This window comes from Fundulus heteroclitus, chromosome 11 (assembly GCF_011125445.2).
Source record: "Fundulus heteroclitus isolate FHET01 chromosome 11, MU-UCD_Fhet_4.1, whole genome shotgun sequence".
NCBI lineage: Eukaryota > Metazoa > Chordata > Actinopteri > Cyprinodontiformes > Fundulidae > Fundulus > Fundulus heteroclitus.
The window spans coordinates 258727-274645 of NC_046371.1; the positions used below are offsets into that span (position 1 = coordinate 258727).

The 15919-nt window shown below is 41.8% G+C and overlaps 1 protein-coding gene across 1 annotated transcript; it reads left to right on the forward strand.

Annotated features, from left to right (window-relative positions):
• The first annotated feature begins 3472 nt into the window (after nt 1-3472).
• LOC105921140 (olfactory receptor 146-like) lies at nt 3473-6411 on the forward strand. Its single transcript, XM_036142607.1, has one exon. The coding sequence runs from the start codon at nt 3789-3791 to the stop codon at nt 4728-4730; it is 942 nt and encodes a 313-aa protein (XP_035998500.1). The 5' UTR covers nt 3473-3788; the 3' UTR covers nt 4731-6411.
• The last annotated feature ends 9508 nt before the right edge of the window (nt 6412-15919 follow it).

Consider the following 15919-nt stretch of genomic DNA (forward strand, 5'->3'; position numbering starts at 1 on the left):
GCACGGCGACCCAAGCGAGACAACCAGAGGCCGGGCGTCGCAGCACGGCGACCCAAGCGAGACAACCAGAGGCCGGGCGTCGCAACACAGCGACCCCGGCGAGACAACCAGAGACCGGGCGTCACAGCCCCTGCCAACTTCTGTGCATGGCTCTGTGCGTGCTCGGGTCCATCCCTTGGCCGGTCCATAATGTCAGGATATTTTTCTGGGATGAACCCGGACACAGCACGCACACACGGAGTCAGTTCTTATGGGTGAGTTTATTGAAGAGTGTAGCAGGTGAATGACGTGGAACCAGAGTCTTACAGCTGACGAGGGTGTAGAGCACAGAAGCTGGCCGGCAGGAGGCGTGTAACGTAACTGTCCGGGAGGAACATCGGAGGCGTTGAGCTTGAGACCAGAACTTGAGCGGCGTGGACTTGGAAGCAGAACATCGGCGGCGTGGAACTGAGACCAGAACATCAGTGGCGTGGAACTGAGACCAGAACATCAGCGGCGTGGAACTGAGACCAGAACATCACCGGCGTGGGCTTGAGACCAGAACCGCAGCGGCGTGGGCTTGAAAGCAGAACATCAGCGGCGTGGAACTGAGACCAGAACCGCAGCGGCGTGGGCTTGAGACCAGAACCGCAGCGGCGTGGGCTTGAGAGCTGAGCTGGAGCTGGGCAGTGACTGAAACAAAACACAGTTGGAAAGAAAAACCTCTGACAGGAACTGAACGGGAGTGAACGCTATGGACCAGCGACGGGAACAGAAAGAGGTATGTTTAAATAAGGGTGGAACCAGGTGGAAGCAGTTGCGAGTTAATTGCAGCCTGCCAGGTGAAACCCATCAGGCTGCGCAGTAACAAGAGAGAGGGAGAGAGGCTCAGCATGCAGCCCTCACGCTGCATCCTGACAGGAAGTGTGACCCTAAATCCCTAAAACGCTTCCCCCGTGCAACGTTGTGCCTCTTTTACTTTTACGTTTCCGCTTTTTAAATTTTTTTTCAACTTTTTCTTTTTTCCCATTTTTGTACTGCAATATTAAATTAACCCCCTTGTGGGAAATCTGTATGTTTAATCCAATCATTTATGTATGTTATGGTTTGAATCTGATCCCACGCTGACACCCCAGAATTGTCCCGAGACCAGGAGCCCTTCCTCATCCCTTGAATCCATTTGGGGTACCAGTGGCCGGAAAACTTCGTCAGGCCAGCCAAGCAGCTCCTGTCCTCAGACATCCTGGTTTGTCGGTTGTAGATCCTGTTTGTGACGCCAAATGTGGTAGGAATTCTAAACAATAACTGACTCCCTAGAGTTATTGAATAAGGAAACAGTGAAGTGATGAAGTTCCAGCACTTTTAGTGAGAAACAGAGCAGAGATCACACAGATGGAAAGTAATTGCACCCAATGGTTCCGTTGAGACCCTAATACTCAACACGTTTTCCCTCACGGTCTTGCTGTGAGAGAAAACAAAGACAGTCTATCCTAGGCAATCATCACCCCACACATGTAGCATTTGGCCTTGCAATCAGCCAATAGTGGAGTAGCCACTCTCGTGTCTCCAGTGCTCACATGTCCGAGTGGCGTGAGGCCATAGTGACTTTAGTATAATATTCCAATAACACCTACATCGCATCATGCGTTGAAATATTCATCATTAATACATCTGAACTGCTTTTTTTTAACCCGTTCGCCCTGAGCCTGTGTGCCATTGGGGATCCTACCAGGGGCATTTAGCCCTGGACAACATAGTCACTGTGATTATCTGAGCACTCAAACCCCACCACCACTTTAAGGTGATGGTTCAAGGAGAATATAATATTCCTAAAATACAACTAAGACTAGAATACAGTCTTGCCTGGCTAAATCCAGTTGTTTGCACTTTTCCCATCCAAGTCATCAGAATCAGAATCAGATATACTTTAATAATCCCAGAGCGAAATTACTGTTTCAGTACAACCGCCATAACATACATCACAAACATTTCAGGGGGGGACGATTTACTGAGGCCATGCTGCCAAGGACACCGCCTACACAGAAAACACATATATCACACTTTATCCTATTTAAAGGATACAGTTTGAGATATCAGAACCCTCAGCACGAAAAGCACAAATATAACGAGACACATAAAAGCAGAAGGTTAACATTGCAGACTAGTGGCGTGTAAGTTCATGAGATAAATGTGCGTCAGTAGTGTGTGCTTGTGTGGATTTATGTATGTCCATGAACGCTGTCCAGCAGGCAATGTCCTTGATGTTGGAAAGTTTTTATCACTCGCGCCTCAGCTTAACGCATCCACAGATGTCCGCGGGGGAGGAGGGAGTGGAGGGGGGTAGTTCTAGGCCATCTCGCCATCACATCCAGGGGAGTTTTAGATAGTGGGAAAGACTAATCAAAATACACTATTTCTTATGAGAACAAGCTGAACCAACTTTTCTGTCAGCTTTAAGAGTCCTTTCATTGCTGGCTCCACGGATCCAATATTCCAAATTTGTTGGGCTTTTTTGCGTTTCATGTCCAGATTTTATCCCCTCTCGCCTCTGAGTTCAACCACCGTAGCCAGCCTAAGTTCCATTGCATCCGACTTACACCGTAGCTCGTTCAACTCACTGTTCTGCTCATTCACTGCCTTAGTGATCGCGTTGTAAGCTGCCGGCAGCCTGATAATGGCCATATTTGCCACCAGCAGTCTCTGAAGTTGCTGATACATCAGAAATCCTCCCAATCCAAAAAGAAGAAATCCAAGTATCATGAATCCAAACATGTATACGTCTTCCACGTCCTCGACTGTCAAAATCGAAAGACACACCATAGACCACTTCCCCCACTTGCCCAAGATGTATCCCGCGAAATGAGTCCCATTGGGACACGCAGGATCCCCCGTTCTCTGCCTTCCAGTTGCAAAAATTTGGTCAATAGCATTGAGAGACGAAATCTATAATTTCCAGAGCTTCTGTTGCTATGAAGAGAGAGCACAAAACGACAAAAGCCAAGCAGAAGCAGGAGAGGAGGGAAGCAAGGACCTGGAGAGGATTAAAAATGCGACCATCACCGAGGAGAGAAAGAACAGGCAGATCTAAAACATTCTAATTGAAAATGTTTACTTGAGTTTTTCTTATCTGACCATTTTTCATCATATCCATCTGATGACTGATAAAAAAATTGTTTTTCTGGTTTGTTTTACAGTGTACAAACTCAGAAGCAGAAGTGTTGATTTGGGATCATTGCTTGCAGATGTACTATAAGAACTCTATAGTCTAAAAATGAAAAAGAGACAAAGGAGGAGTGAGTTTGATACTGTAGTAAAGTATGAGTAGGAATGTGTGTGGGACATAACTGGTGGCTGGAAGCCTGTATGTATTCAAAAAGATCAATTTAACCCTCATCTATTTTAATCCACACACTAAACGTCAGTTAGTTATTCAGACTGGTAATAATTGACAGTCTAATGGTCAGTGCTCAGGTAATGGAAAAGGTTAACAGCTTGTAAACTTCTGACGGTCTCTAGTGGCACCACCTTGGTGGTAGGACTTCCCCTTTCCACATCTCACTTGAAACCATGCCTTTATAAATTTAAGAAAGATGTGGTGATTTACTGCAGTGCCATTCAGATAGTAATTAAACATCATTATAGGCACTCAGGAAAAACTAATGGTCATTAAATCACTGAGCTTTTCACTTGAACTTTGAGGAAACTATCTGCAGTTCTTTTCTGCTGTAAGATTTTTTTTAACTTTCAACTGTGATTCCTGCTTATTGGTGTTTTCCTTTTGGAAAATACCTTCTTTGTATCTGCAGTTGATGGAGAACTACAGTTTGAACAGCTTCATGCTGCAGATCGAAGGGTTAAATGTTGAAGAGACTTCTGTGTTCCCTGTATTCTTCTTATTACTTTTCTCCTATCTGTATATTATGATAGCCAACATTGGGATTGTGGTTCTCATCATCATCGATAGAAGCCTCCATCAGCCCATGTATTTGCTGTTTTGCAACCTGCCTTTTAATGATATTCTTGGAAACTGTGTCATGTTGCCTCGTGTGCTGATGGATATTCTTCAGCCTCCCTCTGAGCGTCTCATCAGTTACTATGAATGCGTTGTTCAGGCTTTCTTTTCACACATTTTTGGCACCGCTTCCCACACGGTGCTCATGATCATGGCCTTTGACCGATACGTGGCCATCTGTAATCCTCTGCGTTACTCTGCAATAATGACCAACAGAATGGTGCTGAAGCTGACCGTCTCTGCCTGGGGCGTAACCTTTGTTCTGGTCGGGATTCTGCTGGGTCTGACCGTACGGCTGAATAGATGTAGGAGTCTCATTGCAAATACCTATTGTGACAACGCCTCACTGTTCAAGCTGTCCTGTGAGAGCGTGGTCATCAATAACATCTACGGCCTGACCTTCACCGTGGTTCTGTTAACAGCCTCTATAGGCAGCATCGTCTTCACCTACACCAGGATCACTGTTGTCTGTCTGACCAGCAGGAACAAGTCTCTGAACAGCAAAGCCTTGAAGACCTGCAGCACCCACCTCTTTGTCTACATGATCATGTTTGTTTTTGGGAAAGTGAACATTGTGCTGCATCGGTTCCCTGAGTACTCAGACTACAGAAAAATGTGTGTGATTCTTTTTCATATTATCCCCGGCAGCCTGAACCCCATCATTTATGGAGTTCAGTCCAAAGAGATGAAAAGGTTTCTGTCGAAGCTGTTCTGCTCCAGAAAGGTTCTGTCATCATAACAATGTAAAATAAAATGAGATTTGAATCACTGTGTAATTGCAAAGCAGTTCTGTTTATTATTCATGCTTGGTAGACTGGAAGTGTGTGTGCATGGGTGGGTGGGATACAAGAATGTTCTGGTGTTGGTCTCCACCTTTGTTTTCATTGCTGGGTGCAGCTGCTGGAGGCTTCCTAGAGTCCTAGGTGGCTGGAGTTCTTGCTGACAGCACTAGCTGGCCCGGGCCCTCCCTGGGAGAAGCTGGCTACCTAACTGGGTCTCATCTCTGTCATCCCAGGGGAACCTCGTAGGGGTCCCTATTGCTCCTTGCTCTGTTGTGAGTGTGTTGAGCGGCATCAAGACAGGACTTGGGCCAGATGGCGAGCACGTGCCTGGTAGGGGATTCATGCTGCTTCCTTAGTTTCTGTCCCCTCCTTACTAACATATGCAGCACAGCAAGACAATTGCATCCTCTAGTGTGGGATGGCAGACATTGCTGGCACGAAGGGAGTACCTGGTAATGCTGACCTTTGACTTGATCATTTCATTCAAAAAGCTGAATGATATTATTCTCTTTTAACAGAATTTAATATATTAGAGTGAAATAATCATTCATTTGTCCTTCTGTTAGGAATTATAACGGTTTCAGCAGCAAAGTGGACAAATGAAGGCCCAATGCTTCACACCAAATCCAAATGTGAAAAAACTAAGCAGCTGTGAAAAACATAAAAAGTCATGTATATAAAGCAGATACCCATATAAACCATTATTTTAATGGAAACTTGTACAAATGAGGCTTTTTATATTTATCTTGTAGAAGAATATGAAGAATTGTGCAAGACAACTTTAGAGACCTGTTGACTAAACCCCTGTCCACACAGAGACATTAGCTGTATATTCACATTTAGGCTTTTTGTCCCAATGGCTGCTGCATTTTGAGAAGCCATAGATGATCATTTCTGAAACCAAGTCCCAGAGTGGATACATTTCAAGATGCCAGTTTAAGTTTTCCATGTGTACATGTAGGCTTCATCTTTTGTTAAACAATGACATTGCAGCTTTACCTATTTCTGTAAACTGCATGACTCTCACAAATAACAACAAAGATTGTGCTGCCATATTGTTATGATTGTTAGTTGCATCCTCAGACTCTTCCTTTTTAACGAGCTCGCTCAACACAGCGTGTCCCATGTCTGATCCCCCGCCATAGTGCTGTGTTTACTTCACATGAGTTGTCTGTGCATGCCCGGTGGTTTTAGCATGTTTCTTTAGCACTGTCACAACGCCAACTTCTACAGCCTATTCAGTTGTGCTACGTCCTCTTGTGTGTACTCACATTTCTTTCTTAATTGTTAATGAAAATTTACCATGCTCATCTCTGTGTAGACAAGGCCTTGGTGTTTCCAAAACCAGAACCAGACAAAGTAAGGCAGCTTTTAGTTTCTATGCTTATCAGATCTAGAACAAACTTTGTGAAAACCTGATATTTGGAAACTATTGGTTCCTTTAAATCAGGACTGAAAACATGACTGTTTGCTGCCTGTTTTGATTGAAGAATTTTTGTGATGAACTGGTTGAAACATTTTGCTTCTTTTATGCAATGCTTTGATGTTTTTTTTTCTTTCTGTCTTTATTTTTATGTCCCACAAAGCTCTTTGGATTGCCTCGTGTATAAATAAACTTGCCTTGTCTATTCCTTTGGGATTGCAGGTCAATGCAGCTGCACAGTGTCCTGTTTTGTTTCTTCGTGTCTCTTATCTTTAGGTGCAGGAACAGACTTTAGATGCAAAGGGGAAAAAATGCATTTGGTTGATAATGCAATTTTTGTGTTTTGGGGGTGTGGTGGATGATCCTCCCACCACCACATCGTGTTAGTATTCTTTCTTTCTTTCTTTATATTATATTACAGTTTGAGTTTTTTCATTTAGACAGGTATTTTCTAATGGGTGCACACTTTGGTTAATGACTGTCTGAATGGTTTATTTACACTTGTTTTTTGTTTGAGGTGCTGCTGATACAAACCAGCTGGAGGAGGAAACCTGGATCATACCATTTGTTTGTTTGAAAGACTGACAGGGGAGACTTGTTTCAAGTTGTTAATTAGTTAATTTTGTCACTTAAATATTCATCTATTATTGTTTCTGCTAAATAAGAGTTAGTTTAGCTTTATTTGTTTCATAGAATGTTTTAGTTAATTTTGTATTTATTTGTTTTTTTGTAATGTTGTGCCTCCCTCATGTGGTAGACTTGGGTTACTCCATCCCTATTTAAGCAGCCTTTTGTTCTTTGTTGGAAGGTCAGTTTTGTTTGTGTTGAGTTAGAGTTCAGTTGACCTCAGTTAACTTGGGCCCAAATTTGTTATTTATCCTTTGATTTATTCTTACGTTAAGTTTTTGTTTTGTTTACTATTTTTGGAAGAATTAAATTGAATTCTTTCCTACTTTGAACATTTTTTGTCCTTGTTTGAGTCTGGTCCCTCACAGGGGGGTTCGTGCTTTTCAGGTACCCTTGGCCTGAGGGGGCTGGCAGGGACTTTGTATGATAAGTGGTGTGTGGATGGTGTGGGAGGAGTTCAGGCTTCCTTCAGCCACAGGGTGAACAGTTGGTAAAGGGTTTGAGGGCTGGATGTGCCTGCTACTCTGGGGGGTGTGAGTACGGGGGTATATGGTCCTCGGAACAGAATACATTTTGCTGGCCAGAGTACTCAAGGAAGGTTCCACCTTCCAGGGTCTTCTCTGTCATTCCCATGCAACTTTGAGGGTCTCTAGCAATGGTCTTGACTTTGGTGGTGTGGGCAGTGATGGGACTATGCTTTGGCCAGTTAAAGGCCTGATCCTTGGCAGGTGGTTCATGCTGCCACTTTGGCACCCATACCCTCCAGCCTGACATATACAACACTACACAACAATAGGGTCTTGGGGTGTGCGGGATGACAGACCTTGCTGGAACAGTTTTGCTTGGGCCCATTCTGCTCCTTAAAATTATTGCATTTGAGGGCTTTGGGTCTGAGATGGGAAGACTCTGATGCTTTTACATGCTTTTAAGTTATTTAATGTGTAATCAAATGTTGGAATTCAGCCAGGAGGAATATAAAATCAATGACAGCCATAATGTGAGACTGTAGACCCCCCTCCCTAAGGAACTGCCCCTCACCATGCTCCCATCGCTCTCTTTAACCCACTGCCTACCAGCCACGCTGGAGAGGTGTTCTCGCTTTTCTGCGGGCCACTCCGGCCAAGAGGGTCTGCATTGAGGGAGGACGCGACTGTGGGCCCCCATGGAGGCCCACCAACATGTGTGCAGGCTGGAACCAAGCTAAGCACAGTCTGATTTCCATGAAATCAACATCAAATTCTAAAGCGGCAGCCATCACAGAAACCGCCTGTCGGTGACTTTTTCCAAGCTGTTGCAGGTGAAAGCTGAATCTGGGAGCCAAGCTACAGCTCTGCAAGCTGTGCAGAGGCCCTCACAGAAAGCCTAGGGAAAGGTCCGGCATGTTGCAGTCCCATAGTGCTGAGGGCAGACGCACCAGAGAGGCAGAATGCAGCCTGCTCACTCACCCAGGCCAGGATTCACAAATGAGGAATTTCACCTTGAGCTTTCACCCTGAATAATTCATAGCAATCAGATGACCAAAAGTCGACAGTATGGAACACAAAGATAGAGGTTTGGCAGAGAAGAACAGGGAAAGTTAGAAACAATTTAAAATTGTTTACTTCTAATGGGTTTTTCAAGGTTTGCTGGAGTTTAAGGCCTGGAGCTAACAGGCTACGCTACCCTCTAGCAATCTTGGGGTTGTGTTTTAAGGTTATGACAAACCTTATTTTCATAAGGGTTTCTCAACAGTGATGGGACATTTACATTTGTATTTTCCAGTCTGCTTATTACACAGAATATAGCAAAAACTCCTTTAAATAAGCACCGAGGGTCCAGTAGCATTAGCCGCCGCTTTTAGCCTCCTTTGAATGAATGAATGAATGAAAACTTTATTGTCATTGTCACAAGAACAACGAAATTTAAAAAGTGCCATCGATCCGTGCATATGTTTAAAAAAACAATAATAAATAAATAATAAATAAATCTCTGTCCCTCAATTTACACACAATATAAGAAATAAATAACAAATAACTGATAAAAACAACTAAAAAAATAGCACATTCTCACACACATCATCCATGATAATTAATGGTTATTTTAGGTTGCATTTAGTTTTGTTATTGCTGTCGGGTAAAAACTGTTTCCAAATTGGTTGGTTCTTGTTCTGATTTCTCTGTATTGTCTGCCTGAAGGCAACAGTGTAAACAGAGAATGTCCAGGATGAGAAGTGTCCTTTGTGATAGGTTATGCATTTTTTAGACAGCGGTCGCTGTGCAAGTCCTCCAGTGAGGGGAGAGGGCAGTCAATGATTTTTTGGGCTGTATTCACAACCCTTTGGAGAACTTTCTTTTGAGCTGCAGTGCTGCTGTTATGCCATGCACAGATACAATAAGTCAATATGCTCTCTATGCAGCACTTGTAGAAGGACACCAGCAGTTTCTTTTTGATGTTATTCTTCCTGAGAACCCTCAAGAAGTACAGTCTTTGCTGGGCCTTTTTTGTCAGCTCCAGGGTGTTGATGTTCCATGTGAGGCCCTGGAACACGACAGTTTCAATCTGAAAAACTCACAGAGAAAGAAATGGCAATTAGAAGGATTTTATTGATACAATATTTTAAGTCTTTGGCGCTCAGACCTCGGCAGGAACATTAATGCTGAATTATACTTTAATATGCATAAGTAGATGTATGAGAACAGGTATGTTCCCCCCCAGGTCTGAAACTGGTGGTGGAGTGGAGATAGAAGAAGTTTATTCAGTCCATATGGTGATCTGTTTAAGATAGATGTCCAACTTGATAAACACAGGTTGCATGAACTGTCCATGATGAGCAAGCTTGAAGCGACTGTGGAGAGGAAAAACTCCCCTTTGGGAAGAAACCTCTGGCAGAACCGGGCCCAACATGGTGGCCTTCTGCCGGACCAATAACAGGCGATAGGGAGTGATGAAGACTGAAGGGAGAAAACACTCTGATGGGTTGAGGATGGAGGAACGTCTTGGAAGCTAGATGAACTCAGCTACGATGGTGGAGAAGGGGTTGGGGGAGGGTTGAATCGGACATCTGATTCGAAATCCAACATGCAATCCGTTTGCGCTTGCTGGTTAGCAGGCTGAGACGTGGATTTGAAGTTGCTTTTAAGATGAGCGTGGGATGCTGATTGGCTTCATGGATGTGCGGTTCGTAGCTGATTGGCTCACATCAGAGGCGTATCGGACTCTGATTGAATGGAGGCAGGCGATGAGTTTCTTCAATTGAACTTGCGCCTTCAGCTTCATTAGACTAAAGAGGTATTAAAATAAGTGAAAAAGTTCTGTCGAACGGAAGGGGCAAGGGTCCCTACGTAATGCGCTTGCTGTGTCTAAATATTAATGTCTTGTCCAACATTTTGAATGTCTCGGTTGTGAATGGGATCCATGGAGTGTCAATGAGAAACACAGACTGATTGAGCCTGCGGATCTGCAAAGTGTGGGTGTCTCTGTGTGTATCTGTGTGTGTGTGTGTGTGTGTGTGTGTGTGTGTGTGTGTGTGTGTGTGTGTGTGTGTGTGTGTGTGTGTGTGTGTGTGTGTGTGTGTGTGTCAATTTCCCCACGTGCGTGGGCCCCAAGATAAGAGAAGTGCTGTGGAGCAGAGTGTGTCTGATTAAGTAAAAATATGGCTAAAAAACTAAGGGGAATTCGGAAATCATTGGAAAAAAGGTTGATGCATTAATGATGTTTGTTGAAGTGCAGGTGGAGTTTCAATGCAGAAAAGCGTTTGAGGTATTGGCTGGAAGCTGATTGGGTGAGTTGCATTGGAAAGCGCACGGCTGGCTGCATCTTGGTGAGTTTTGGAGAAAATTTTTATTTTAAACTGTAGCCTGAAAGTTAAAAAGAGGTTAGAAGTTTGGAAAAGTTGTTGAAAATTTGGGAGAACATCAAACATCTGTTTGAGGCATTATAAATTGGGGAAAAACAAAAAAGAGAAGAGGCCTTCTGTAAGAGTGTGATTTTAACTAGCCTTATCTATTGCAAAATAGCATTTTAAAATGCCTAATGAATGTATACACTTTCAGAAATAAAATATAATTTGCGATTAAATAGTGATTAAAAGGTTTTCGTTGATAGCCCTAGTTATAATAGATAAATAAATAGATATAATCCATCAGACTTCAATCTAGCTGTTTAATAGCGAATAGTAAACCCTGTCAGCTTTTGCTTATTTGCAGGCCTGGGAAAAACACGAGTAAGCAGAACTGAAAAGTTATAAGTTAAGGTTAAACTGTACCTTAATAGTGTGGGCAAAAGGATATTGCGGCTGATTTGACAGATTTTGTTAACCCTGCATTTAGTCATGAGTCAGTTTTGAAGTTATCCTCAAAAGCAGCAGCTACAATTGAGGGATCTATGACAAATGTTAATGGTTTGCATTGTTTTATTATAGATACTGATATTACAGAACGGCAGAAACTAGTAGAAACAGAAAATATTGCGGGATAATCACAGGACGGTCCCCATATTATTCAGTATATGCATCCACGTTTTCAAAGTCCTACCAAAATGCCGATGCCCTTGTCACACAGTAATTTAAGAACAGAGGAATTTTCTACTTGTTCACTTGGGGATGTGCAACTTCTGGTGAATAAACTCCCCAGCATCAGTGCTGGTGGTCGATCATGGTTTGTTGAATTACAAAATTTAACCAAAGGCTTAAAACTGGCTCTCGGTGATTTTAGAGCCATTTTAAGACTTTCTGTGTCTGCCTCTGTAATAGCTGTCATTGAAAATGTTGCTCAAACGTTCCATATGCCTGATCAAACTTTATTGTCTTCAGTGATTTCTTCCTTGGAAGATGCAACTACACAGCACTTTCCATTATCCACATCAGTAGAGCTTCCTGAATTTGCCTGGGACCTGCAACAGCGGCCTAAAGATTACATAACTCAAGCTGCATGGAATGGATCAAACACACAGGTGTGGATCCTAAAACAAATTGCTCCAATCTGGGTGAATTATTTAGAGGGGCAGTTTTAGATGGTGTTCCTTCTTTAGTGTCTCTACTTATGACAGAAAATCCTGATATGCCTGGGTGTTCGTATGCTTGCTGGGAAACCCGTTTGATAGACTATTTGCATGTGGCTCAAAGGGAGGACAGGAAGTCGAAGCGAGACTTGGAGGACTTGCAACTTCAATTACTTAAATTAAAGTGAGCAAGAGAAAGCAGGAGATAGCACAAAGAAATGTCTCTGCGAGTGTATCATATGGTGCTCAAACTCTGACGGTTCCACCACAGTCTAATTTCATTCAAGGAGGGGGGCCGTCTCCTCCACTTTTTTATTCTTCATTTGATTCCAGATTTGTTGTTCCTGCGCATGGACCCGGATGGCAGTGTAGCGGTCAGCGCAGACATGGGGGAAGGAGCAGAGGACCGAATAGACGAGGTGGACATATCAGAACTTTTCAAACATCTACAGACATCTGCTTTAACTGTGGTCACTCTGGACACTGGGCCAGGGACTGTTTCGCATCAGCAAGCCAGCCTGGCATTGAGTCACCAAATCCTGGCATGAAGTCCCAATACGACCTCACCTCCAGAAGGTCAGTACCCCAGCAAGGGGATAACGCTCCCATGAACAATATTTCCGCACCCTGGAAAAGTGGCCAACGCTCATGAACAGCGCAGATCTCAAGCTGTCAGGGGGTCAAGGGAAGTGACTATGAATTTTTTGTGCACATTGGAGCCACCTGTTTCATCAGACTCTGAGTTGTGAAAAGGGGACTTTGTCACTGAGGTGCTCGCAGAGACATTACAGTGATCAGCTCCTGCAACACTGGGGAAGAAATGTGGAGTGTCACACATGAAAGCCTTGAATATGACTCCGATCTCATGTTTGTCTGGTCTGTTGCATGTCGGTCCGAGTCCATCTCAGGAGCCATGGACTGGTATCAAACATCTTTAAGGTAAAACACAGACAGTTATTTCTAGTCATATACCACTGAACAAATTTAATGGAATGTGATCTGGATGGCCTGTGTTCTCATATTTTTCTTTCTCTCCATGTTTTGAGCACCATGCAAATGAATCAGGAGTTGGTAAAACATTTCTTAAGGCAGCCGAATTGAGCGTATCCCAGGGCACAGGTTTGCGGTTTTGAAAAATATATTAATATCTATTAAACCTTTCGCTATGTAACTGATTTAAACAACATAGGTTAAACGGATCTGTTAGGTTATTTCTTAATAGCTCACGAGTATTGAGATTTTTCTATTATACAAATAACTGTTGCCTACTAAAAAAAAGAAATCAAAAGAATTTTGTAATCATTGTATTTCTCTTATGGTTACATATTCCTTTTTTTTCTCCAGTGTCCTGTCTAGCAATGTGGCAATAAGAATTGATGTCTTAATGCCAAATAGAGCTCGACAGATTTTACTTTCACAAGTGGAGCAAACAGCTTTCGCCATAATGCTCCGCTTGATTTGTGCGTGTAAATAGCTTTATTGTGATTCCTGCAGGGAGAATTTCAAATTATATGGACACTACAATGGGAAAGTAGGAGAGTAAAAGAAAAACAAGAAGAGAAAAAAAAAGAAAGAAGAGGTGAAAGAAAGAAGAGATAAAGGGAAGAGAATGATAAAACGTCCTCTGCTCCATCACCTGGAAAGAGACACAAAAAGAACAGCACAACCAACAGACATAAAGCAACAGATACACTCGTGTAACACCTTGATACCATTGCTAAATCATACGTATTATTATTTAAGCTGACATGTGTAATGTGATACCTAAAAAAGAAAGTAAAAGAAAATAAATAGATTATAGCCTTTCTATATATAAGTGAACATTTAATACCTGGGACCCAGCACCTGTGGGAGTTTGTGAGAGTGCACTAGTTTAGGTGAAAATTATCCAGAAGGAAATAGTTCGATAGTGATTGTGGAGAACCGAAGACCCACCTTCCCCGAGCACAGAGGCAGGAGTCAGGGGACCCGTAACCCCGGACTCCCAAAGGGGCCCCTAAAGCAATGCGCTTTTGGGGGCCCCTTTTCTCTAATATGAGTTACATATTCCTTAGATGTTAAATGCTAGTACTGTTAGAATCTTGATTTTGCATTGCATGATAATCTGTTTTTTTTATTCTGTGGTTTGATCTGAGTGTAGTGCTTTCACAGGTTATATTAATTTCTAAAAAGACATCTTGTTAATCTAGGTTAGGACTCTTAAAGTCATATTTAGATAATCTAACAGTTTCTGGTAGTTGCAAAGTTATCTTAGCCTTGAACCTCTCTGATAAAGGTGCTTACTTTTCTTAATTCTAGTAGGTTTGGGGTTTAGTAGCTTATTAGCTTATACTTGGGTTATTTTACATTAAAGGGGTAAATTTGAACTTAATTTGATTTCATAAGTCGCCAACAGAGGGTACAGTGGGTTACAATATTGCATCTTACCATTTGCACTTTGTTTAAGGGTTTTTAGACATGGACTTAGTTTAGCCTAGTTATTAGTTTGATCTGTGAGGTCAAAACAGAGGGAAATTGTTAAGAAAATATCTTAGTCAAGCATAGTGGTGTCTGTCTCTCCCTGCTCCAGCGTAAGATAAACATGGAGTTTTATTGCCCCCGGGGGGGTGGTCAGAAGGAGAGGGGGTCAGTCATCCTCCCCTGAGCGAGCAGGAGGAGTTATAAAGTTGATAAAAAAGGAATGTCTTGGTAAAACTGACTTCAGACAGACTTTGCAACCGCGCGGTGAAATCATCTTGATTGGTAATGTAAACTCTGTCTCCATATTTAATTTCTATAAATTGAATATGCATATTAAACTGTTCTACCTGTTGATTAATGTTTTCTCACTTGCGGCCAAATCTGGAACCGGGATAAGATGGGTGTTCAATAGACATGTAACAGCAGCCCGGTAAACCCAATCTTTAACACTACTAAGAAGTTAAACATAGTTACGGTTTGTTTAAACATAACACTTGTTTTCGTTTTACTCTGCCATCATCTTATAGTGCTACAAGCGTCTGTATAGCATTAATAGGGAATATTAATGTCGATTTAATTGCATTTTGTGCAACTCACCAACAAGCTATCAAGCTAATGGCCACATGACCCCTATGTGCCCCAACACAGCTCCCGGTCATTGTCGTCTTACAGCACCCTCTACATTATTAAGTTACCAATTCAGAACTTAATTATTTCTGGAAAAAATTACATTAATAAAATCAAGTGTCCAAGAGATTATTGATTTTTATTTAGCAAATTAGATTAGATTAGATTCAACTTTATTGTCATTACACAAGTACAAGGCAACAAAATGCAGTTTAGGTCTGACCAGAAGTGCAATAGCAGCAAGTGCAGGATAAACAATGGTTCCATAAGTACAGGACATCGCTATGTACTGAATAAATATAGAGATGAATACTATTATAAACAAAATTTTACTGATAGATTTGTCCTATGAATATAATATATAGGTAACTAGTATTGTGAACTAAATTTACAGCTGGATATGTACCGAATATAATATACAGGTGGATATTACTATAAATAGAGTTTTACAGATATGTACAGATATGTATGTATAGAGAAATTAGTATTGTGAACTAAATTTACAGCTGGATATGTACCGAATATAATATACAGGTGGATAGTACTATAAATAGAGTTTTACAGATATGTACAATGGCATAATATACAAATAATTATTTAAAATTATATTTTCTCTAATAATGGTTTATCTAACTCAGAGTTGCATTGTGAAAGGGTTGAACAGAAATCAAATGATGACCAAAATAGTGAAGCCAATTTATCCTCATTTCATATTCTTTAAGATGAACTTCATTTCTATAACTAAGATCTTCAGTGAACCAGTTTCACTGAACCATTCTGATAAGGGTTTTAAACTATCTCTATTTGTCCTTTTGTTCTTTTGTGTGCACATTGTTCCTTGGTTTCTTTTATTTTGATTTTGCTTAGCAGTTTTAGTTAAGTTTCACTAGCCTAGTAGAGAGGATAATAAATTCTTATACTTGAAGACCGAGAGTTATTCGATAAACATAAAATAACTTAAAAACATGTGTTAAATAAATAACCCTTGGTCTGTTAGGGATTGTCTGGTTAATATCACCCAATTTGGCTTTG

Bases quoted from the DNA above. Each gene is read 5' to 3' on its own strand.
- LOC105921140 (XM_036142607.1), top strand. From the start codon at position 3,789: ATGGAGAACTACAGTTTGAACAGCTTCATGCTGCAGATCGAAGGGTTA.